At 40.2% G+C, this 26,463-nt stretch overlaps 1 protein-coding gene across 1 annotated transcript in view; it reads left to right on the top strand.

Moving 5' to 3' along the window:
* Nucleotides 1-225: 225 nt before the first annotated feature.
* TTLL11 (tubulin tyrosine ligase like 11) overlaps nucleotides 226-26,463 on the top strand; it is a 50,033-nt gene continuing 23,795 nt past the window's right edge. Inside the window, exons 1-6 of the mRNA XM_054174328.1 lie at nucleotides 226-647; nucleotides 6,877-6,973; nucleotides 8,620-8,753; nucleotides 17,335-17,910; nucleotides 18,460-18,555; nucleotides 19,083-19,201. Of these exons, the coding sequence (XP_054030303.1) occupies nucleotides 291-647; nucleotides 6,877-6,973; nucleotides 8,620-8,753; nucleotides 17,335-17,910; nucleotides 18,460-18,555; nucleotides 19,083-19,201 (1,379 nt within the window). The 5' untranslated portion in view covers nucleotides 226-290. The remainder of the gene's footprint in view (nucleotides 648-6,876; nucleotides 6,974-8,619; nucleotides 8,754-17,334; nucleotides 17,911-18,459; nucleotides 18,556-19,082; nucleotides 19,202-26,463) is intronic.

Here is a 26,463-nt window from a genome sequence, read left to right as displayed (position 1 = left end):
CAGCCTCTGAGGGGCTGCCACCACCCACGGGGGCGATTTCCCGCCCCACGCCGCCCGCTTCCAAGATGGCCGCCAAGAGCCTTTCCGAAATGGCCTCCCCGGAAGACGCCGGCAGCCGTGCCCGCTCCCAAAATGGCCGCTTCGGCCATCTAACGTCATCGCCGTCGGGGCGGAGCAAGTGGGGTTACCGTCGGACAGCGATTGGCCCCTTGTGTGGCCCATCCGCTGCTCCGCTTTCATGGCAACGGGCGGCGAGCGGGGGTGGCCGGGCCGAGGCAGCGCGCCGCGGGATGGAGTCGGCGGGGGTCCCGCCGCAGGGTTGCGCCCCGGCCCAGGAGGCAGAGGAGCCCCCCGGCTCCCCAGCCCTCCCCGCCGAGGAGCCGCAGAGCGGACAGTCAGCCGGGGAGCCACCGGGGGAAGAGGTGCTGCCTGTCGTGGCCAGCCGGGAGCGGAGCTGCCGCGGTGCCGGTTCGCAGGGCCCGCTTGGGCGGGCGGCAAGGGGTAGGGGGCGGCGGGCCCCGGGCCGGCGCGGCGGGGAGGATGGGGGCCGCGCATCCCGGCGTCCTCGCGTCACGGTGGACAGCTCCAAGGCCAAGACCTCGCTGGAGGCGCTGAAGATCAGCCTGCGGCAGCTCCGCTGGAAGGAGGTGAGCGCCCGCAGACCCCGGCCCCTAGATCACAGCTGTCGGGAGGTTCTGCTTGGGATTGCTTTCTTCCTCCATGCCAGCCTCCCGGCTCTGGCCCGGCCTACTGCTTGCCTGAGCTCCAGCCCTTCTCTCGGCATCCCCTGCTGCTCTGCCGGCGGTGCTGGGGAAATCTTCCCTCCATTGCGTTGGGGTCTATCTCTGTAAAAGCATTTTCCCTTCCCCCTCCTTCTCCTTCTCCTCCCCCTGCCTCCCTGAACCAGCACCACAGCAGGCTTCTAGAGCTGGAGGCTTATCTCGGCGGGTGTCATCTCGACACAAGGGTTATTGCTACTTAGAAGTCAAGTCGGGAGGCTGATTTGATTCATGACTAAGAGCGCTATCAGCAGTTATGCAAGCTAAAATAGGGGTAATCGGATATTATGCTTCAAAGCTTAAACAGATCACTGGAAAGGGCAAGAAAGAAACCTACCCCATGTAGAAATGTTTGGCGTGTTGTGTCGATTTGCACTTCTTTCTCTCATAGTGTGAGTACGTGACATAAGGCTCATGACAGTGGACAAAAAGTTATGACCAGATAGCTCAGCTATCTGATCCGATGGCAATTGGATCTGCATCGCAGATTATCTTGAAGGCATGTCAAAGAGCATTGTGTATGAATGAAATCATATTAAACCTCCTAATAAAACATACATAACGTGCTTTAGCTTTCTGAATAATTCTATATTCAGAGAAGATAAGGCTTTTTCTTTTTCCTACAGCTTGAATCAATACGTTTTTCCTGTGTTGTGAGTTCAGGGTCTCCCTATGCTGAACTGGAGTCATGACAGGCAGTATGGGGGCTGGCACAGAACAGATGCTTTGGAACTCCCTATTTAAGTGCTGAAGAGATTGCAGATGCTGAATTGTTCTCAAATTGTAAAGATTTTATTTCCATAATAACTTCACAACTGTTTTTGCAGAAGTTGGGATGGTTTCTAGGAGCTTTGTGAGGAACTTCTGTAAGAGAAAGGATACTTGTAATCCATTTGGAGGAGAGAAGCTGGAGGGGGTATAAAGTGGAAGGACAAAGCCTGAGGATGAGCTGTTTCTTTGTGTCAAGAGCTAGAGTGCAGCAGTGTGATCTATGGCACCTGCACCACTTAGCAAAGCTGCCTTTGGGATGCCCACTCACAAGATAATAAAATTTCTGTGTTCCTGATGATTTTAAAACAAAATTTGTACAGACTTGGGGTAGGCAGTACATTCTGTGTTGTTCCTAACCTCAGAGTTAATTGCTGTAGATTTATTTTCTGGAGGATTGAGTGGCAGTAAATATTAACTGTGTTTATTCATAGTGTTCTGAAACCATAAAGACATATTTGCTTCTAGCCAGGAAGAGTAATGCTTTCTTGTTCTCTCTCTTCATGAAATTTGATTTCAGGATTTTTTTGCTGTAAATCCAGTGGGACATCTTCAAAGTCTCATTGCACAAATGCTTCAGTTCTCAACTCTTGTTCTTACAGCAAAAAAGTAATGAAACACCAGAGGCATGAAATTAAAACCTCCTGAGTGTACCACTCTTACCCCTCAGTGCAGCTGTGGAGTGTCTGTCAGCAGCCTTGCTCTGTGTTTTACTCAGTGACATACAGGGCAAGGGGGACTTCACACTTAATTTCTTTGTTCTTGTGGTTAAGTTTTATGTTCAGAGTGCCCGGTGCCATTCCAGTGAGTGTTTCTGAATTACTGATTTAACTTAGCCTCACAGATTATGTTGGTAATGAGCCATACTTACTGGTTAATTTGTTCTTTTCTATGGCCTAAGCTTTTACTGTTTTGCATATCCGTTGTACGCTTGGTATCCTGTCCTGGAAATGGACTTGTTCCTCATGCTCTTGTTTGGCTCTTGGATATCTGCACTGTTTTAATCTATATTCTCCTCCTGCCTTTACTTCATCTTTCTTTGTTTACTGTCTCCCTCAATATCCTTTCTCCTCCATCCATTAGTTCAGTCAATAATTTTCATTTAGTCTGTTGCTTCCTCTTCTGGCCACTTAATTTCTGCTCTTAATAAAGAAGAGACCTAATACGGAATTTTGTGACGTTTGACTGTACCATCTGGATGGCAAATAATTCTTTCCCTAAAAAAGTCACTGTAATGTATTTCTCTATATTTTTGAGATTATAAATGGATTAGTAAGTATGAACATGACATCATTTGGCAAGAAAGTATTTTCTGGTATTTGTCTAATTTTGTAGTGAAAAGGGAATCAACATGAGCTGTACCTAGCACTGTTTACATTGTGGAAAATACAATAGTGAAAGCCTTCTAGGATGGGAACAAAAAGTGCTGACTTCAAGCTAGCAGGCTTCAGTAAAGAAAGAAAATCAATCAGTAGGTAAAATCTTGCCTAGATTTGAAGAGAAAAATGAACATTGAGAAATCCAGGGAAAACTCTTTTATTCCAGTTGCATGTAATTTTGAAAGCTTTCCTTTACAAATACTTAGAAAAATAGCACAGTTCAAACAACTGTCATTGGTGGCCAGAGCCTTGGAAATAATTTCAGTGCTGCAGCAGGACCAGCAGAGGGAACACAGATGTTGTTTCTTGTAGGATCCATTATAATAATGTGGGAAAAAAAGTAGTAATGAAATGCATGTATTTAAAATATTCATGTTTCAGGGTCTGGTATTCTGCTGTCATTCCTTTAAAATTGCTTTCCAAGATGATTACATCTTGGGCTTTGATTTGGTATATTTGATCCTTTTCCTCCCTCCCCACTTCTTTTACATTTTTTCCCATTACTGCTTTTGTTTTGTTTCTGTTCTTCTCTGTTTGCTGCTGGATGTGTTGGCCTGAATATGTTATTGGGCAGGAGACATCATCATAATAGGCTTTTCAAAGTGGGCTGCTTTTCATGGATAACTTTTTCTCACTAATGGATACCATTAGTACAGTGACATGTAGGCTCTGGGTTCCGTTTGGGTTTTGTTTTAAGCTGTATGTTCAGAAAGCTCCTCGCTGTAGTTACCCTGCCTTGCTGGACTGGCTTTGTTTCACTGATAGTCTATTATTGCAATATGCACCCTGATAATTTTTAGCAGGAAGACATAATGCACTGTGATTACAGACTTGGCCACATGATAGCAGTTTATTTTAGCAATCTAACATATGGCAAATGCCATTATAAGACAAAAAAAAATATATTAAAAGGAAGAATACTGGAAACATGGCTAATGCTGGTGAGTGGCTTATTCTATGGCATTGATCATGAGGAAGAGGTGAAAGGGTCCAAGACAGCGTACTTTGATTACTGAAATTCTGCTATCAGCTGTGGGAGTTTTGAGTAAATTTAATTACCAGCTAGCCCTGTCTGAGGTAATGCACAGGGGTAGACCTTTTAAAAAGCATTGCAGAATTTCAGTGTACATGCCAGCAAAGCAATTACTCCCATCGCTAGATTGGACCGTCTGATTCAGTGTGTCAGATTCCTTAAATGAACATGATATGCCAAATGAAATAATGGGCACAAATTGAGCTTGCATCCTGAGTTTATTCATCACTTAATAAATTATTTCTTTGGCTAGCTTTCAATTACAAGGAAAATGGAAGAAGCAGATGTCTCAGGCATCAAATATCCCAGCATTAAGTGTTTCATTTGTCTTGCTGTTCTGTAGCTGCATGGAGGCATAACAATAGTTTGAAATTTTACGCTGGGAAAAGCTGACTGGAAGACAAGAATCATTTAACTTGTCATTAAATGTGATGGAACAGACTGATGTGACCTGTGAGACAATTTACATTATTGGCTTCTAATCAGAAGGTAGAAATGACCTGTCAGACAGATTTGACTCTGATGGATTATTAATTGTGTCAAGGCTGTGGAAACAATTTTATTCTCTTTGTGGCTCCTTGTTTATGTGTTCTGACTAATATCCCTCACCTCTTGAATAAAAAAAGATTTTGACTAAATTGTTCAAAGCATTACTGAGTTGAAGGCTGTTTGTAGTGACTGATCCTAGGACCAGACTCTTGGGTTTTCAGCATGGGATGAGCACAGGGAGGCAAGAATGGCTCCAGTCACGCCTACTGCCTCTGTCCTGCTGCGGCTGTGAGCTCTCCAGTCCCCAGGTTGTGTGCACCTTGGCTTCAGCATCAGGTAGAGCAGTTCTGAGACTATTCCAGCTGATGCCAGGTAGCCATAGACACAAGTTATGAGAACAGACAACTGCTTCAAGCATCTGCCTTTTGTTTTAGCTGGTCCCCTGCAGCAGCAGCTGGCGGAAAGGCCTCTTTTACCAATAGGATTAATTTATATTTGTCTGGCACTGTCAGAGGGCAGCCAAGTTATCAGACTTATTTGTTCCTTTCCAAACACTATTCTTATGTAAAAGTATAGTGCAGATGATAAAGAATCCTTCTCAGCTCCTTCAGGTGGTGAGTTTGATCCAGTTGTTGCATTTGGCAGGAGCAGAGATGTTGTGCTATCCAGATCACTGATGCAGGCCTGCAATCCTTCCATTTTCCAGTCCAGAGGTGCTCACTCTTCATCTGTTGTGAAGTGATACCTCTGCAGAGTTTGCAAAGTACTCTGATATCCTCTGTAGATGAAAAGTGTTATATAAATGCAAATTTCATTCCTTTCATTTCAATTTCATTTAATAAATAAAAAAATAGCTCAAGTTTTAGTGGGAATGGCGTTCTGAGACCTCATACTGCATCTGTATTCTGGGTATACCAGTGGGGAGAGGTTAAGGCCACTGATTGTCTTTCAGAGACTAACAGAATTAATTTTCACTTGTACAAACCCAGATTTTGCAGGCAGAATACTAATGAAATAAGTGAAGAATCCACTGGTTCTGCTAAGTTGGCTATCTCATCCCTATTACTAAGGAAACAGAAAGGATGCATTGCTCAATTAGCATTTTAAATTAATTTTTCAAGGCTATTTACAGAGGAAACTGAAATTTTAATTAAAGTAACAAATAAAGTAATTCACTCCAAAGCTTAATGAGATTCTGTTTTCTGTCACAGTGAAAACAGATCCAATGCTTAAAGAAATGCTTTAAAGCAAGAAAAAAATACATTTGGAAGAAAGAAGAAGTAGTTTCTGCAAGATCCTGTGATTCTTTCCATAACTAAACGGTTCTGGAGTCAGTGAGTGATGAAGGAGGTTGATATTTCACACAGTGTTCTAAAAATGCTATAGTCAGAAATGTGACATATTTATTTGAAAGAGATGTAACCTAATAATAGATTCCTGTGAATGGAATCCATATGGTACTTAAATGATGGCATCTACGTGGAGTTGGCTTTCTGGATTGATGTCTCTGGAAGTGTGGTAAAGGAGTGTACCTTTTTTACACCAAACTATTTATTATTATGATGACAGTCTTTTTTGTTTATTTGTTTTTCTTTGGGGTGTTGATACTGCTACTTCTCCTGGCTGTTATTCTTACTGCTGGTAACTTGCTTTCATAGACCATTTCACTACCATTAAACTGTTGCTGTCAGTAAGTGGCAGTGCTGTTTCAGAGCTCTTCAGGCTGTTTAAAAAAAGGTTGATCATTTTGCTAGTGAAAAAACCAGACAATCTTCCAGTTTATGGTGAAATCTTGTATCACTGGGAAAAGGCTCTTAGGTAATTGGAATACTTTAAATGGTTTTGAAATAATTTGCTTAGCCCTTGTAGTTGAAATAAGTAAGTTCAACAAGTGATGAATTAAATTATATTTATTGAACCTCATTGGTATGAGGGTGCTGGAGCTGTGAAGCAGGCTGCCCAGAAAGGTTGTAGAGTCTTCTTCTCTGGAGACTTTCAAGACCTGTCCTGGATGCATTCCTGGGTGACCTACCCTGGGTGATCTTGCTCAGGCAGGGGGGTTGGACTCAATAATCTTCAGAGGTATCATCCACCTCCTACCATTCTATGATTCTGTTCCCTGCAATAGTATTTTAAATTACATGAGTCATGTCTTAATTGTGGTTGATAAAAAGCTGAGAGTTTCTCAGTTCAGCTCATGCCTCTCAGTCATTTGTTTTTAGCTCTAGAACTCTTTCCCACTTTATTAACATCTCAAATTTCAGAGTCTCGAACTGATCAAAACAGTCATGGGTTTGCAACCCAAATATAGGGCATGTTTGCTTTTGAGAGTCAGAAAACTGGTCTTGAATGGTTTATGCTTATTATGAAAAGTAAGAAATGAATGGATTTGGCCAGATTGCTTCAAAACTTGTCTCCTCTTTTCCAGTTTCCTTTTGGCAGACGCTTGCCGTGTGATATCTATTGGCACGGGGTATCGTTCCACGATAATGATATATTCTCAGGTCAAGTCAACAAGTTTCCAGGTACTACACTTCTGTTTCTAGTTTAAACAAATGCTTTAAAGCCATGTTTATTTGAACTGTTTCTGTGCTTTACTATTGAAATATGAATTGCCTGCCTAATCAGCTGATAGGATTTTTAGCATATTCCTGGGTTTGGTGGGTGATTTCTGCTTGGGGGGGTAAGAATATCCTCATGGGTGTTTCAGATGTTTTGTGAACTGAAATTATTTTGCAGAGAAAGTGTTTTTTGATGAAAAGAGTACTGCATATATGAGAATTCAGGAAAATAAGTGTGTGAGACTATAATTTAAGTGTGCAATTATTATATGTTACCTAGCATTGATAACAGTGCTGTATCTTGATTTAAAATGGAGAGAATATCTTTTGTCCTCTAGCCAGTCTCAGGGAGAAGCTCAAACAGAATTTCTCAAATGGATTTTTTAATATTGAAGATTTCATGTCAGCCCTCATCTTATGATGCCTCTTCTATTTTTTCAAGCTCCCTTTTTTTCTCATTTAATCCCTGTTGAGATCTCTCTAAATAAGAGCTTAGGTATTGATTTATCTAAGCCCTTTACTTCAGATTTGTTGCTGCTATTAGTATGCTGTGAGAATAAGAACCCTCAGATATTGAACTTTATGCTTTATTTACCCTGACTTTCTCCTGTCTGTGGGAAGTTCACATTCAAGTATTGAACGGTGTAGCTTTCTGATGGTTTAAATCTCTGTTAGAATAATGTTACCCACTCTGCATTCTGGCTTCTAGGTGGTAGACAAGTGACCTACATAGCAGTCAAAACCAGAGTCCTTTAGAATTAGACCTGATTCCCAGGAACATTGTGTTAACTTGATGTTGGGTTTTACTAAATCCCTTCTCTTGAAGAAGAGATCTTGGTGCTTCTCTTAATTACTTGTGAGAGATTCAATGACTCTGAAAAGCTTGCTTCTCAGACTTGGAAAGCTTTCTGTAAAAATAGCTTCTTAGTCATGTTCTTGATGGAAAAGACTTCAGCAGATGTATTCTCTGTCCCTTTCTGTCCTCTTTAACTTTGGAACCTCCCGGCCAAAATCACCCAGGCTTGGCAGATGTTTGCAGTCACTGCAGACTACTGAGTTCTGGGAGGTTTTGTGGAAACTGCTGACTACATAGCAAAAAAGCCCACAGGTGATGTTCTCACTGAGAAAAACTGGCATGAGCTGAGCTGTGGAAAGCATATAAGCACCACAGAAGTAACCCTGAATGCCCTGACCTCAGGAAAAGCTCCTACCAGAGCTCACATGGATCTGGAAATGTCGTGATCCAAGCACGAGGTTGAAAGCTGCAGGAAAGCAGCTACGTTTGGCTGCTCACATAATAACCTGTTTGTCCTGACAGGGTTACTTAAATGAATGCAAAGTAAAGACAAAGTGGGTGATTGTATTTAAATGACATTTTTCACCTGTTCCTGGAACAATAACAGGCTGGGGATATAAGTCTGGGTTGTGGCAAAGATAGTGATTGTTTGTTTGAGTGAATCTTTCCCTCTGTTATTCTGAGCTGTATTTTTGGTAATGAGTGACTAGAGTGCCTACCAGTAGGGTGAGTAGTGTTTTACCAGTTTACATTTAGGATGAGATTTCAGTGTGGATTTTTCATCAGTTTTGGGCACTGTCTGCTCTTTCCCCAGGCATGACAGAGATGGTGCGGAAAATCACCCTGAGCCGGGCAGTGCGAACCATGCAAGATCTCTTTCCTCTTGAGTATGACTTCTATCCTCGGTCCTGGATTCTGCCAGAAGAACTTCCCCTCTTTGTGGCTGAGGTAGATTACTTTTACTCTCAGAGCAGTATAACTTAGTGGATGTTGTTGCCATGTCCTTTCTTACCTTTTTCTTTATGCCTCCCAGCTTATTTACAGTCACACTTGGGTGATGTGGGGCACATAGTTTTTAATGTCACTGAGATCAAACGGGATTGTGGCCAGCAGGTTAAGCTATTGCTTTGTTTGAATAATAAAAAGCCAGTCATTTTCAGTTTGTGGTTTGTTTGGTTTGGGTTTTTAAAAGGATGATTTGGAGGCATATTTGGTTCTATTATTGCAAATAGTTTTTAAAAATACTGCATTTGGTTTAACCCTGCCAGAGGTTCTCCTGCCCCTCTCTTCTGCCCTCGTGAGGCCACATTTGTGTGTGTCCGGTTCTGGGCTCCTCAGTTCAAGAAGAACTTCAGGGAACTGCTGGAAGGAGTCCAGCACAGAGCCACAAAGATGCTGAAGGGAATGGGACATCTCCCTTATGAGGAAAGGCTGAGGGAGCTGGGGCTCTTCAGCTTGCAGAAGACGAGACTGGGGGGTGACCTCATTCACGTTTCTAAAGGTGTGAAGGGTGAGTATCGGGAGGGTGGAGCCAGGCTCTGCTCAGTGATGTCCAATGATAGGACAAAGGGCAGCTGGTGCAAACTGGAGCAGAGGAGGTTCTATGTGAATGTCAGGAAAAACTTTTTGACTGTGAGGGTGATGGAGCCCTGGAGCAGGCTTCCCAGAGAGGTTGTGGAGTCTTCTTCTCTGGAGACATTCAAAACCCACCTAGGTGATCCTGCTCTGGCAGGGGAGTTGACTAGATGATCTTCATAGGTCCTTTCCAACCCCTAACATTCTGTGATTCTTGTATTCTCCAGTATCCTCTGCTTGGAACAGTGAGAGAAAAAGATAAAGACTTTAACTTCTACACTGTGTGTCACTTTTTTGATAATTACCATATCCACAATCCAATTAAATCCATGAACAGCTTTTACTATATACTGTTAAGTATGCTGGGTCACTACCATGGCACTGCTAGTAACAATAAAAACAAATAAAATCCCAAGGGTTCTTCAGGTGTACTGCTTTAGATCCAAGACCAGTTTGTAAAAGGAGTGTAAATCACCCAATCAGTTTGGCAGTGACAGGTAAAGAAGTGCAAATAACTTGGAAATAAACTTGCAGAATGATGCTCTGGGGTTCCTGGGATGACTGTCTTGGGAACAGTGTCCTTCTTGGTTACTGGGCACTGATGGAGCAGCAGGGAGCAGTGTGTGGCCTGTTCACCAGGATACAGGCTCAGAGCTGCACGCTGTCAGCAGGTGGCACTGTGAATAAATACTTTGGTTGAACAGTTACTGGAGTGAAAACGATCCCAGTTTTTGTTCCAAGAATAACAGATGTCCACTAACACACTCCTAGGAGTTTCCTTTGCATATGTTCTTCCATCTGTGTTTGAGAAAAGCATAGTTCTTGTTATCAAACATTATATTTTATGTTGTAAGAGTTTATGTTCTACTTAACATGAGTTTGCAATGTAACCCCTCCAAAATAAGAAGTACAAACCAAAAAAAACATTCCAAATCCACTGTGAACCATAAATGGTTCACAACACTTTTCAAATGATGGTTCACAAGTTCTCAGTATGAGCTCTCTAGTCTTTCTTGTTGTTTATTTGTTCATGTGTGGTTTTGTTTGCTTTACAGACAAGGGACTCTAAGGCTGCTGAAAATGTCAGCTCTCTGAGGTTGTTTTCAGCTCATTCACAAACAAGTACAATACAGCCTCCGTGTTAGGCATACCCCTGTAGGAACTGGCATACACTTGCATGTGTGAATGCCATATGTGCATTCATCTGAGCAAAGGATGATCTAGCCAACTCTGGTACTTCTAGAAGTAAAGCTGTATTGTCAGGGGCTGCGACTGCAAAGTCCATAGCTTTAGATGTGTCATGCTGAAACTCGTACTGCTGTACCTTCACTGTTTATCAGTGCTGAAGTCCTTTAGGACATAGTTAATTACCAAAGGTCACAAGTTCTGTGTCAGTGAGAGGGATGGTCTTTGTAGTGTAGAGTTCTGACACAAAGGGCTGGGCTGAGAAATGAACACCTGGGAGATTTTTGTCTGTAATAGAAATGACTCCTGAAAGGAAGCTCCTTGAGATTTTAAATCTCCCTGCCCCCTCCTGAAGCACTACACACTGCAAAACAATTTCTCTCTCAAATACTCTTATTGTGCATCACTTCTGCAGACATGATTGTGAGGTGTTGTGTCAATAACTAAATCAAATGCTGACAGCCTTTCCTACTTGCCCCTATACATAACTCAAGGTAGAAAGCACTACAGCTAAGCTTGTTAATCTTCTGTGCTTTAAAAAACAATAATCGATGAGAAAGCTTCACTCTTGTTGTGGATGAGCTTCATATTGGGAAAAGCCAACAAAATGGTAGTTCTCAGTGTCATTTTTATTTACATGAAACAGTGCTGGGCATTTTTAACAAGGGCTTTAAAGTTAAATTTAACAAATAAATAAATAGATAGCTATTTTCAATATGCACCTATTTTTTTACCTTCTAAAACATTCTGTACTACCATGGCACCAGAGGCAGAAGCTGATGCAAATCTCTCAGATGTAATGGTAATCTCCCCTTCACTAACAGAGAAGAATCTGTTGGAATCTGTGTGCTAAGAACTTATTTCTTGTAGGAAATTGATAGTTCTGAAAAGTAACTAGCTTGGAATTCAAACCAGGGCCTTGATTGCTCTCATACTACTTTCTTGGTGTTGTCTGAGAGGATGATGAATAGCCCTGGTGTGATTAATTTTTAATAAGAATCTAATTTGGACTGTCTAATTTCCAGCACAGCATATTTTTGGTGGTTTAATCAGGTTTTCAGCTTTTGGATCCCTCTTAGGCATAGACATGAATATTGTAGACTTTGTGCTGTCAAATCTTATAGCCCATTCTATGCATTTTTTCCAGAACATTGCATTCATCCAGCCTCTGCTTCTTCATGAAAGGCAAACCTGCAACTGGGTCAGATTTTTACACCATTAGACATCATCCTTCCCTTTTGCTGTTGACTGTACACAGTTAAGATGTTTTAAAAAATAATTTCCTTCTTTCAAGCTGAGTACATGGAAATATCTCATTTCATCTGAACTGATTTCCCAACATGACTGAATTGTCTAAGTCTGGACAAGCCTCCTCTTAATGAGAACTAGAAAAAATGTAGTTGAAGGGATTGTAGAGAATTTGAAGGTGACAGGAATTACCTTGAAGATCACAACCCACCTGCTTTCTTCAAGACATTCTGCTGAAAACCAGTCTGAGTCTGGATTACTGTTCCCCCTTTCCCCACCATTCTATGGTCATGCACTATGTGCAAGTTTTGATGGCCTAGATGACCTGAATCATACCCACACCTTCTACAGCATCAAAAAATGGAGTAGAAAATGGTAGAGAAAATGATTTCCAGTTAAATGGAAGGAGATAAGGATGATATCCATGAGACCAATGGTTGCTAAAATGCAGAAGCAGGTTGCTGTTGCATCTTTAACAGCAGTTGCTGGAAAACCTTTTTTTTTGGAAAGGCGCTGCTGTAGCAGAGCAGAAGTAGCCTGAGGCATGAACAACAGGCAGGGGAATGGGAGACAGATTGCCTTGGCTGGTTTCATAGAGGTTCTTTCTTACTTTCTGGCTTAGAAGACAATGACTGGCACTTTGTACATACAACTAGAGTCAAGGTAGGGTTTGCTTAGACATGGAGGTTGAAAATCAACCAAGTATCTCTCTGAGATGCTGACTTTTAACTACAGTGAACCAGAAAAACTCCTCTACTGTGCAAGTAATGTCATGTCAGGGGAAGATTATTCTTCAGTGGTAAAAAGACTAGGGCATAAATCCTGCTTTGCACATCTAGGTCTGCTGATCTACTTGGACCTATTTATCCACACACAGTTTATGTAAGCTAGATCTTCATTGTGGTGTTTTATCCCTCAAAGTGACCTATTTTGAAGAAGGATCTTTCACTGAGTTAGTGTGATACTTGTCCATGAGAAAAATCATATTCTAAATAATTAATCTTGATTTTCTGCTGCAGTTAGTAGGAAGGCTTTTAGCAGTGTGATTCCCAGTGAAGTAAATGACTGGATAGGATGGAGCCAGAAGTCCTTCAGGCCTTGGGAACGTCATTGCTAGCCGGCTGCGCCTCCAGTCCAGATCAGCAGCCTGATGTAGTCACCACAGAAGCTGCTGTCCAAAAGTCAGAATGATCTGACTGGTGCTCAGCCTTTTCCTGTGTGCAAATTAGTCCTCTTTTGTTCTTTAGTGCTAAGGCTGATGACAAGTGATTGTTTTTGTCTTTGTTAGCTTGTATCCTCAGGTTTCTTAAAGCTGGTGTCCAGTTGTTACTGGTGAGCCACAGGCCTGTGCAGAATTTTATTCAGCACGTGTCTGGCTGAACGGAGAGAATTGCAGCTGCTATTTGGTGCCACAAAATGTGTGAAGGCAAGAAAGGAGTGATCTGTACTCTGACATCCCTCCACTTTGAAAGGAAGAGATTTTACATGCTTCTTTCTTTTGAATTCCATGAGGAGCTGTTAAATGCTAGCCTGCGTCCTGCATTTTCTTTAGCTGCATTCTTTGTTAGGGCTCCCTGTGCCAGTGCTGTAAGGAGTTTCATGAGCATCTATTCATTAAACATGGGGTTTGTAGTTGCATTCTGATAAATTACAATTTGTGCTCTAACAATTTCTTTCCTCCTAAATATTTGTGGCTTCAGTGCTACTGTGTTTACACCCATTGAGGCTTTATCTACACGCAGAAAACAGCAATAGAGCTGGGTGAGCTCCACAGGCTTCCTCACTGGGGTGCCCTGTTTCTTTACCAGAAACTGAAAGAGCTGCCTGAAAGAGTAGTGCAGCAGTTCATTTTCCACTGCTTGCTTAGTCCTTGACCTCTAAATCAGCTGCCAATTAATACCACTTCCCTTGGGTTTTCTTTTTATCCTTGGTACGTGTGGGTTGGATCACTGCCTTCATACTCCACTTCCCAAACAGGTTGTGATAGCGGTGAGCACCACTGGTGCTCAGGGGATTTGGAGGAGTGGCAGCACGTCCTAAGTCAGGCCATACTTCAGGTAGCTGCTTTTTTTTCCTCCTACACTTCTGAAGGCTGAGAAATGTTAACTCACCAACTTAAACAGGCTCATCTGCTTTCCTTGCTGTGTGTTGTAAAATATGCCATATTTTATGAATAGTTTTAAAAATTCATCTAAGATAACTCTAAATCCTTCCTGATTTCCTTCCTTTCTTTTTCAATTTCACTTCTACTAATTGAGGCATCCAAATCTCTGCAGTTTCTACTTTTGCTATCCAAGTAATGAATAAACTACAATTTGTTTAGGCTGTGGGAGATAAGATGGTAACATGAAAGAGCTGATATTCAGCAGACATGTCAGGCCCTTACAGTGACCTAGTTACTCTCTTCCTGATTGTTTGTTGTTGTCCTCAAATAAAATGCCTTAAAGCTTGCAAAGTTTTGGGTTGTTTCTTGGGAATGTGAGCTTTATAGGGAATTTAGATGGTTTAGATGGTTACTCTGTTATCCATTGTTAAAAGATTCCCTAATTATATTGAGTTTTTTTCTTCTGTTTAAGAGAGAGGTTAGAGTGACTGTGTACTGTTTACAAGAGTACAAGAATCCAGTGGTTAGCCATTGGTGCCATGTTTAAGTCTGACTCACTGTATCCAAGCATTCCCTGCTAAATTAATGTATCAGTTTAACACATGCAAAGGCCAAACCAACCAATATCTGTACTTTGGACAGTCAGCTATTAACAGTATGTTCCAGGTGGGATTAGCTGAATTTCTCACAGATAAAAACTGATTCTTTAGGAAAGAAAAAAGGACATTTAATTTTTAAAAATGATGATTTTTTTTTCTTTGTATAGCTTTGTTAGAACCAAAACATCCAAAGGTATTTATTGTTGCTTCCAGGAAGCTAGTTTTTTAGAGGGCTGTTGTCTTGTAGGGTGCCAAGCTTTGTTTATGGCCCAGAAATGAAGTTGCTGATGTCACTGTGTAGAAATGACAGTGGGACTAGGCAAACAGTTCAGGTTCATACATTCATAGAATGGTTTGGGTTGGAAGGGACCTTAAAGATCATCTAGTTCCAACCCCTCTGCCATGGGCAGGGACACCTTCCACTAGCCCAGGTTGCTCAAGGCTTCATCCAACCCAGCCTTGAACACCTTCAGGAAGGAGGCATTCACAACCTGTTCCAGTGTCTCACCACCCACACTGGAAAGAATTCCTTCCTAATCTCCAGCCTAAATCTCCCTTACTCAAGCTTAAATCCATTCCTTGTGGAATGTTATCCCAGGAACCCTTAGATCACAAAAACCTAGTGTGATAAATGGGCACCTTCACTAAAGCTCGGAATGACTGAGTGAACTGCCTTTTGAATATGAGACATTTGAGCTTTAGAACTTTTCCCCCCTTTTTTTTTTGTTCTTTCTGTGTGAGAATATAGACATGTCTCTGTAATCCTCTAATTCTCTGTAATTTACTTCTGTATTTCACTTTAGTAAGGCCACATCTGGGATTCTGTAGGACAGTTAAATTCTGACAAACCATGGACACTTCTCCAACACTATAGTTACAGTTTCTATTTGTGATAAACCCTTACCCAGATATGCCCCAAGAATCTAGGGCACAGTGTGGAAAAAGCCTCAAGATATGGGTATAATGGCTTGTATTGTTCTCATGGATATCTACAAAGCACTGAATACACAGGAACTGAGGTCCAGACTTCTGTAAACAATACAGAAATAGGTCATACAGTCCTGCAGCAACATTCTTACCAAGTATTAGAGTTGACTTTAACAGAGATCTTTCATGGCAAGGCAAGACAAACAATGGAAACAAATTGATACTGAAAGGTAATGGTTTGCAAACCTTTGGGTTTTTTGTATGTGTTGTGGGGTTTTTTACTTTTGTTATTATTTTATTCAATCATAGAATCATAGGCTGTTTCTGTGCCTTGATCTTTAAACACATGCCCACAGAATGTTTGGTGTGAAAACTACTTGCTTGCTATTTTCATTCTAGTGGGGGAATCTCCCCTCCCCCCATACACAGTAAAATCAATTGTCAGCCATATATCTTTTGGAAAAAAACCCAAATGTTTTCCAGAATGATTCTATTAGTTTAATGTGTTAGCAGGATCTAACAGAACTTTTAAAGAAGTCTGCAAACTGGAAACATTTCTCTGTGGAAGAAGTGATGTGTCTCGTGTAGTGACTTTTCTAAGCCTTTTTGCATAATAAAATCCATGATGCTAGGAGATGGTGATGGTGTTGGCTGTTTGGGAGGCTGTGCACTGGAAGAGAGCCCTGTGTTTGGGAGGCTGTGCACTCGAGAGCTGTGTTGGGAGCCCTGTGTTTCACACTGAACAGCACAGCAGCAGTGAGCGTCTGGACACAGACTGAACATCTGCACTAGCTCAAGGAAACAACAGGCCAGGCACGGAGTGCTTTGTAGATTAATCCAAATGTTTTCATCTGGTACAAAACACAGTCAGGTTTTCCACCAGCTTTTCTCCTTCTCCTGTTTTCATGCTGGGTACCTCTAAAGAAAGGTTCTGAATTGCCATGTGTTATGAACCTAACCTTCCTAATACAAATTAAAGCCACTGAGAAGAGTTCTTAAAACTGTGGTACAGTTTTCTTTATTTTAGATTGAAGAGTACTAATTGCATGTCAGGCCTGAGGGGAGTGCTGGTGTATTTTAGAAAACCCTTCATTTTGGGGAATAGTGGGAAGTAGCAACTGAAGCATGAACTCTCTGCTTTATTTAGCAAGTTTGTGGTATTTGCTTAGAATAGAATAGAATTAAGAAGGTTGGAAAAGACCTTCAAGGTCATCAAGTCCAACCTATTGCCCAACACTATCTAATTAACTAAACCATGGCACCAAACACCCCATCCAGTCTCTTCCTAAACACCTCCAGTGCTTAATATTTGTACATGGCTTCATATTCCCTAGCTTTATTAGCAGAGTGTCTGATTGTGAAAAATATTCAGTGGTGGAAAAGATATTATCAGTGCCAGAGTTTTGCTTCGTTTTCCTTCTTCTGGTGCTCTTCATCTACATCTATACCCCTATAAGAAAGGTGCCTTTCCTTAGCTTAGTGATTATCTTTGTTGGTAGTTGTTCAAGAAGCAGCACAAAAGTTTAACTTTGCAGTTTCATACACATTAGTGAGTAATAAAATGGATCTCATGAGCTAAACAGCATTTCAGTCTGCAAATTAGTGCCTATGATTATAAAGTTCCTGAACCCATTTAGACAGCAGCTTGTTAAATAAAATGACCTTTTATCTCTCCTAGTAATTCCTTACTCCTGATGTTTTTTTTGCATATCTTTGTGCTTGTCAGCACTGTTTATCTTCTACCTTTTTTTTTGGTGTTTACTGCTCTAATGATGTCATCATGTTATTTTTATTGGTTTGTGTTTATGACAGCAATTTGTTGGTTTTCCTAGTATCAGCCTTGCTTCCCCTCCCCAGTTAGTGTCTTTCAGTGTAATTCTTTTCTTCCTAGGTTCGTATGATGAAAGACAGTGATCCATCCTGGAAGCCCACTTTTATTGTGAAACCTGATGGAGGGTGCCAGGGGGATGGAATCTACCTCATTAAAGACCCAAGTGACATCAGACTGACAGGAAGCATCCAGAGCCGGCCAGCTGTAGTCCAGGAATATATTTGCAAACCACTGCTTGTTGACAAACTGAAATTTGATATTCGTCTGTATGTCTTACTGAAATCTTTAGAACCCTTGGAGATTTATATAGCCAAAGATGGACTTTCTAGGTTTTGTACAGAGCCCTATCAAGAGCCCACTCTCAAAAATTTGCACCAGGTTTTTATGCACTTAACCAACTATTCACTGAATATCCACAGTGGGAATTTCATCCATTCTGACAGTGTGAACACTGGCAGCAAGAGGACTTTTTCAAGCATTCTGTGCAGATTGTCTTCCAGAGGAGCTGATGTCAAAAAACTGTGGTCAGATATAATTTCACTGGTAATTAAAACAATTATTGCACTGACACCAGAACTGAAAGTTTACTATCAGTCTGACATACCAGCAGGAAAGCCTGGGCCAACTTGCTTCCAGGTAGGTTGGGATTTCTGCCAGGAATGCAGCTATTTCTGAGCATGGATTAGTTTTCTGGATGTTCAATTCCTTTTCTGAAAATTTTAGTTATGTTGCTGGTCACTGCTTGGGGGTGGTGCATGCACTGTGTACCATCACCTGAGCTTAGGGTCTTCTCACAAGGCTGTCTCCTGACGTATGTTACTACTAGCCAGAAACATAGATGGAGGATTTTCAATGGCTGTCAATGGTTAGTAGCAATATTCTCTCCAATTTCCATCTTCTAGAAGTTATAACTATGAAGGTTTGCAGCTTGCTAGTGCAGCTATGTTGATGATAACTTTTAAGACCCACGTAGCATAGGTACTAAGAATCTTTGACAGTTGGAGTATTTAGAGATGGAGGTAGTGTGAAAGCAGCCATTAGTATTGAAGCCAAAAGGTTTCAGTAATTACTCAGCAATCTAGCACATTTCTCAGCTATTTCTCTTGTCCCTCCTGAATGTTGACATTGGAATGACCATTGCATTCCCTAGGAGAACTGAAGTAACACGTTTCTTCTTGTGCACAGATTTTAGGGTTTGATATTCTCCTGATGAAAAACTTGAAGCCCATGTTACTAGAAGTAAATGCAAACCCCAGCATGAGAATAGAACATGAGCAAGAGGTGAGACCTCTCAATATAATAGCAATATTGGAATGAAATTGTTTAGGTTTGGTTTTCAGGTCTTTTTTCCTTGTTTGAAAGATGAAAGCTGTCTGCTAATATGAAACCTGCAAGGTGCTCTGTAATTTTCTGCTTTGAAATCATTGCTAATCTTGTACACTGGAAATGTGACTTATTGGAATTGTGAAAGCTCTCCATCATCTCTGTCATAAATACATTTACTCATCATCCCCTGCAGCTGACTTAATTGTGTTTTGGGGGATTGCTAATAATTTTCTTTGTGTTTATATACATAATATAAATGGTAATGTTGACAACAATCCTTTTCTAATATTTCAATTTGCTAGAGAAGCTTGCCAAAAATTGTTGTAATAATACCCTGAAAATGTTAGAGTATTTGTGTATCCTTTAAGAAGTGCTTTGTGAGCTATCACTGCGTATTTAAAATATATATGACGTGCATGAAGCTTGAGCAAATGTGGAAGAAATAATCCTTAGCTTTAATTTTATCCTTTTATAATTGAAAGCTCTCTCCTGGAGTATTTGAAAATGTCCCAAGCCCTGTTGATGAAGAAGTGAAAGTAGCTGTTATCAGAGACACTCTTCGTCTAGTGGACCCTCAGAAAAAAAAGAGGAAAGATACCCAGTAAGTGTCTTGATTGACTTTGCTTTTTGCATCAGTGCCTTGCAGTAATTGTAAAAGTGAAGTTTTTTTCTCCCAGTTATGTCAGTTTATCCAGGACAATGACTTCCCAGCTGTCTCTCTCACTCCTGTCACATCCACAATAGTAAATCTTTCAGAAGAGATCGTGGGATATTAATTGGTGGCGTGGTACAGACAGAGTGGAAGGAACCATCCGATTACTCTGGTTCAAAGAACTGAAAAGTTTCTCAAACTGATAGTAAATGAAGCATTATCAGTTCCCCTGCAATATCTTACTTTTAATTCAGAACTGGTGCAAACAATTTGGTAACTCAGATTTATTTATTTATACTCGAGGCCTTTTTTTTTAAATTCAAAACAGTCTTGAGATGTAAATTTGAGCATTAATTTGCTTGCAAGTCACAAATTACTCTGAATTAGTCACCCCATTGGAGCTGAAAAGTATGAATATTGTCTTTAGAAATTGCTTCCTTGATCTGTGGTAATAAACATAGTTAAATCTATGATCTATCAATGAGAGGAACTGACTGAAGCAGCTTGCACAGAACTCCTTTTGGTAGAATCAGGCTGAGAGAAAGAGTATCTTCTATTTTGTCCCTAGAAATTCTTGCTTTTAGGCCTGCCTCCATACTAGAGTATTGATTTTGTTCTTCTCTTGGCACTTAGTGGCAACCTTAAATATGTTATTCATGTTCTATAATGATTTCAAGGGTGAATTTGTTGTCCTTTTGTAGACTGAGTCTCATGAACAAGACACAACTGATAATACTTACAAGTTCTGTATTACTGTAATATTATTATAAGATCAAACTATTCTTTCAGAGACGGTGCCACATGTAGAGGTTGCTGTGGTCAATGTACAGAATGTCCTGGAAAGCAATCTGTACTGTGTGTTGCCTGTACTTAACCTTCACCCTTAAGATTACTTCAGTGCATGGAGCTGGAAAAAGATCATTTTTAACCTGTAATTATGTAACTAGTCATGGCTTTTTTTTAATGCTGAAGTTATGTCAGGCATTCATTAACTACATATTAGATAAGGAAAAAAATTTGTAATGAGAAACAAATTTGTGGGGAATGCCAGTGTGTGTGGAACATTCCTTCAGCTGAGGATTCTTCTCTGATGTATTTTGAGTATGAAGTAATTTATAACAGGATTAGTCGGTGATGAGATAAACCATTGGCTCTTCCAAGCAAGGACACATCAGAGGGGCAGCTATTTTTCAGCCTAATCTGGTTAACAGAACATTTGGTGATGAATATCTGTATGTCTTCACCATGAGTCAATCCTGTTTCTTACTGCAAAGGGCAATATACTGGTAACTTTTTTGTGTGGATACAGAGGAACTTGTGTGACAGCTGCCCGCGTGCAGCTGAGATTTACCCCTTCCACTCTCAGGTACTTTTTACTGATCTGGGCATGGTGTGTGGAAATTCTTGAAAGAGACATGATCTTACTGTAAGCATCAGGTAAAGACCTCACCCTGATTACCTCTGGAGATTTACATCAAAGTAAAAGCATCTGAGAGAGGATCAGAGCAGCAGTTGCTTTTGCCTTCTCTTTGCTAGCAGAGGTTTTGCAGTGCTTTTGTTTTTTGTCCTGCCTCTTACTCATTTTAGTGCATTTCAGCCAGTTCTGATGTGCACTCCCAGGTTCCCTCTCCAAACACTGCAGAGAAATGGCATCATTCCTCTGCAGGACAAAGGTAATCACTAAATAATTGAAGATAGAAAGCCATAGAGTTGTTTACCTATCCATTGTAATACTTTTGCTAGTCTTAATTGCACCTGGCAGCAGGGATAGCAAAATTTGGCCTATTAGTAGAAAAAAAATCTGTACAAGTTCCTGTTCTCTGACCAGTAGCAAACATTGTAGACTCTACCTTTGATGCTAATTGAGTAATGGACATTAAGTAAAGTTTTAATGATACATATAACACTGAGTTTGAAAACACAGGGGAAATACTGAGAAATCTGAGCTGCATCTCAGGTAAACATTCTGCTGTGGAGATGGATTTGATTTCCCTCTAATTGCCTCCCAAATTAAAATAAATGAAGCATCTAAATGGAAGTGAGTTTTAGAAGTCATCCTGAAGTACTTAATTATCAGGAAAGATTAATAGCTCAATTTAATTTTTTTCTAAGTTCAATTTTCCTCATCTTTATGGAGTTTTGATTATTTTTTTTTCCTCCTTCCTTTCATGTGATGTTTCAGACTGAAATAAAAGTTAAGTTGAATAGGATCACTTTATTTTTCCACCACAGTTCCAGCCTTAACATGTACCAATCACTAGCAATTATCCTGACACTGCCAATAATTAGTCATTAAAAATCTACAGTGGTACAAGTTCAACTGAATGTACTTAAATATACTTAGTGGCTGTTGTTCCACACTGTGATCTTTTCTGAGTTTCAAGAATTTATCCAGGCCATTTAAATACTGCTTAATAATTTTGCATGTAATCTGTTCAAACAGCAACTTTAGATGCATGCAAATATTTATTTATTTATTTTATCACCATTGAGGAAAATCTCATTTTCCAACAGGAGAGGAAATCTGTTGTAGAGATGAAGGAAGGCTTTGTGTTACAATGTGATGCAAAGAGCATGAGGAATTAAAATAGAATGAAAGGTGACACAGGCACATGTGAGCTTTTTGGAAGCATGAGCAGGGGGTACTGCACAGCACCTGCTCTGCCCTGATGCTATGGAACTGAAGGCAGTAGGTATCTCTTTGGAAAGGTTACTGTCCTGCTTTGCTGCGTTAATTTCTTTGCTGCTTCCAAATTCCTCTGCACTAGTGCAATTGTAGCGAAAGTCTGATGACAGCAGAGTTTCCAAAGTAACTATTAATAGAGAGCTTTGGAGCCAGGTACTGCTCTGCAGGGTGAAGATGCCTGGCAATGGCTGGGAGCTCTGGAGAATCTGAATGCCACTCTGCAGGTTACTTTGTTATGCTGCTTTCAAGCCGCTCTGTAACTCAGAGTAGCCTGAGTAGCCCTTTCTGAAATTAAAGGCAGCAGCTAATCAACTCCATCTTGTCTGCTTTGGTTTACTGTTTTGCTGCTCTTTAAAAAAGATATATTAAAAAAATCCATCTTAAAATGCATGGCTATAAAAAAGAGGGTTTCTGCTTTATGTATTTCTTTATTTTTTCCTATTGGACCTTTGCAGGAGCTAAAATGTAAAGAAAGCCTTTGTTAACCATGACTTTGGTCCCTAGACTAATTCTCTTTTACTTAGGCATTCCTAATTTAGAACTCAAGTTTAATTCATAATTAAGAAAATAAAGCTTTTAATAAAATAATATGGAAGATTCTAACTGTTTGATTTTGTTTGTGTGGCAGTACTGTTGTCATGGATTTTAAGGCTTGAGTAGGTCATTGCAATCATCCAGGCTGATGGCATGCTGGAACAAACACAATCATTTGTGGCTGAGCTGTTTTCTTGGAAAGATGGAATTTTAAACTCCTTTGTAAATCCATTAAATATTATCAGACAAAGCTTACTTTCTTCTAGCAGCACTACAGAGTGAACTCAGGGGGTAGAGATGGCCAGCAATCTTGATTTGTGTTCTGAACCATCTGTCACTGCTAATTTCAGAGTTACTGTGCTGTTTTTTCCAGCTTACTTTTATTTTCATTTGTTTTAGCAATAGTAGCTGGTTTGAATTTATGCTCTAGTGAAGGCCTTCAGTACCAAATTAGCCAGCTTGTCACTGTGCAGTCCAGAGGGAGCTTTCCTCCTCGAGTGAGAAATCTAATGTATAAAAAGGTGGGGAAATGTAGGGGTTTTTACTTAGCATTTTCAAAGCATGGAGCAGAGGAGGGGTGGCACATGTCACTTTGGAGGAGTGGGAAAGGATCACAGTGTGTGTTTTTATTCAAGTCTGAAATAGGCAAAGTGGTTAGAAAGCTTGGCTGTGGCTGAATTAGAGTGAGACCCTTGTTATGTAGTAGTGTAAGGTAAAGGGCTGTGCTAGTCTCCGCAATGTTTCCACCATGAAACTTGTGTAAGTCCGGTGTTAAATTTGTTCTGGATTTACTTCTTGCAGCAGAGGCTCTGTTCACAGCCTACTGAAGGTGGGAGAAGCCTGCAGCTAAAGGAAATGTGCACAATTAAATGAATGGTCTAATGACACCTAACAGTTAAAGTAAATCAACGTTACTTATGTAAACAGCAGTTTAATTAAGATAATCACTGATGCAAATCATTGTTGATATTGTGACTCCCAACAGAAAATCCATTTTGAAAGGCTTCACAAACTTCTACTATTTTATACCTAATTTTGAATCTTTATATGGTAGTAAAATGTTTTGGTTTCAGTGTTTGTTCAATTATTGACAATTTATTCTTTTTTAAATGGCATTGGATTTGAAGAGCAAAAAGGAACCTCAGGCTTGTATTTAGGGTGTTAGATGTAAACTGTTTGACTGGTGGTGTAATAGCAAGTCAGGAGTATCATTTGGAGCATTTATATCCTCTCATCAATGCTAACGACCTGCTTTCCTGTCCTGTCAAAAATATTTGTGCCTTGCTTTATTAATGCTAATTAATCTAGTGAGAATAAAAGACTTCTTTATGGTTTTGTTGCTGTTTATTCTGTGTGTGATCTCTTGCATTTACATGCCTAGCTTCTTAACAGATCTCAAGACAGAAAAGAAGCATTTTATTGTTTTGACAAAGAAAGGACAGCGTTGTGACGTGCTTGCCATTAGAATTATGAGTTGCTCATGAAATAAAGTGTGCTTTTTACTTGCTGGAGATGATGAGGGTGCAGCCCCTTAGGTTGTCGAATTACTTATTCAGCATGGACAGAAGAAAGAATTGAAACACTTTGGAAATGAAATAGAATTTAATTTTTGGCCATTACAAAAGCAATCAATTCATTATGCCCACAAAACCGAGTGCTTTAGTTTTATTGCCTATTTCAGCTTTGCTGTTTCATTGCTTATTTCTCTTTTCTTGGGTGCTATTCTCTGTACATGCCACTTGATTTCAATTCAGCCTTGAAATTTTATTTGTGATGTTCTGATTATTTTTTTCTTCTTTTTTTTTTGAGCTATGTCAGGTGCAATTCTCCTTGCTGGATTCTGTGGCTCTAAGCATATGTCAAATATGATTAACTAATTTTCTGAGCAGGAGGAACCCCAATGTGGTCTCTCTCAAATTTTTTGCAAGATCAGCATGCAAACACTGCCTAATGTCACTCTCTTCAGAGGGCACCCTCTAAATATTAATGCATGTCAGTTTGACTTTCTGTCTTTCAGTGTTATGTAGTTAAGAAGAAATTCCAGTCAAGATTTTGGAGAAGTTAGAACAAAAAAGATCTTCTTGCACAAAACAAGGTGGTTCATTGTTTCTGCTGGGGGGATTGCACATTTTTCTCACTTTGAATGATTTCTTTCTCTGGTATAGGTCAAAATGAATAATTTCTAGGAGGAGAAGATGTGATCTGTATTAAAAGCAAACAATTTCTGCTCATTCTACTAATGTACTTTCTACTTTAAATGTAACTAAGGTTGAAGTGGCAACTTGTTTAGGAGATGTCTCCTGCTAGTGATGGAGTGGTCTAACCTTGTCCACTAAATGCAAGAGGACTGTGGGTCTTCACTTAAACAAGCCTTTCAGTGATGTTTCTCTTTTGTGTGTTTCAAGGACGTTTTCCAATTCCTAATGCTATTATCAATTTCTGGTTACTGAGTTGAGGAGGAATTTTGTATTTCCTTAAAGAAGGAGGTTACAAAGTCAGGAAGTCACCTGTGCAGCTGTCTTCTATTTATTTTCCTGATTTTTGTTTTTTTAATTCAATTTCCTAACCTCCCCTGATGTTTGTGTCATGTTTAATGGAGGTATAAAAATATACTGTGCAAAGATGTCTCAAGAGTTTGATTCCTCTAGATTTGGATGATGATAAAGTCATTCTTGCCATTGATAACTGTGTTTATCTCACTATACATATTCTAAGGTTATGATTGTGTGACTAGAGTGGTTTAAGAGGGTCAGAAGCTCAGTGCACAAACATATGGAGAGGCTGAAAGGGAGAACACTGGTGTTGCAGCTATCGCTGATCAGAAAATAATGATTGTTTCTCAGTGATGTTGTAATGTATCTTAAGTTCCGCTCCTGTGAGTAGCTGTTGTGTTCCACAGGGATTCATTGCTCAGGCTTGTCAGTGCTTTTTTGCATTAGATGGGATGACTTCAGTGCTTATAAAAGCAAGCATGTAATAAACCTAGCTAGAGCAGTGTCACTGTTTTGGTTCCCATTTGCTAATTGATTTTATGAGCTGGCAGCCAGGGCTTTAGGTTGATTCCTGTATCCTTTTGCTATCACTTGGCAGTCTGGTCAGGTTTTCAGCTGTTCAAATGTTTCTCAAGCACCACATCTTCATTCCAAGCCTTATTTCTGCCTGAGAGTGTATAAATTCATATATGTGGCTTTCTTGAGATTGATCTTTCTACTCTGGTTTATTTTGGAGGCTGAGACATTTTTTTTTCTCCATCAGTCAAAATGACCCAGGATTCATATTCAGGATCATTCTGCCAAAGCCCTTTGAAAGCACATTGAATTAGACCCTTTCTCTTTCCTTGAGGGCTTTTTGGTTTATTCCTTCATCAGGCAATCTGCCAGCTTCAGTATCAATTCTTGTCTGTTACATTAGCCCATGTGGCTTTTGATGAGTTAGACATGTGAAGGGAGACTTTTAAACATGATGTTTGTTGTCAATGTTACTTCAGTTCAGGTTAGTGAAATGTTAACTTTATTTTTCTGTAGTTGGAGAGTATTTATTTCTACTGCTATTTCTCATCCTGCTCAAGAAGAACTAGCCTCAACTACTCTGTTCAGTTTTGTGAAGCAAATGTTACAGGTGCCTTGATCTTTGCTCCATGTTCTCACTTTCCAATTATTGTCTCCTTCATCCTTAGGAGGTTTTAACCTTTCTCCTATTGATTAGGACAGGCCCTGTTGGAATTACAAAGTGAGATGTTCTTCCATGAAAGGAAGGGGAAGAGCTGGTAGTGCTTGACTCAGGATAGTTCTACATTGGTTTTAAGAACCAGTTAAAAGAAAGCACCACAGGAGTGTTTACTGCAACAGAAAAAAACCTCACTGGTTACAGAACAGTCAAATAATTTGAATGTGCTGTGGCAACAGTCCTAATGTAGAAAAGGAAATACAATCTACTCATAGAAAAGAGGTGAGATGTTTTTGTTCATGTGTGGCTCTCATGCCTAATCTGA

Source organism: Dryobates pubescens, chromosome 29, assembly GCF_014839835.1.
Source record: "Dryobates pubescens isolate bDryPub1 chromosome 29, bDryPub1.pri, whole genome shotgun sequence".
NCBI lineage: Eukaryota > Metazoa > Chordata > Aves > Piciformes > Picidae > Dryobates > Dryobates pubescens.
Note: the sequence above shows the minus strand (reverse complement) of the source record. Positions and strands in the feature narration are given on the sequence as shown.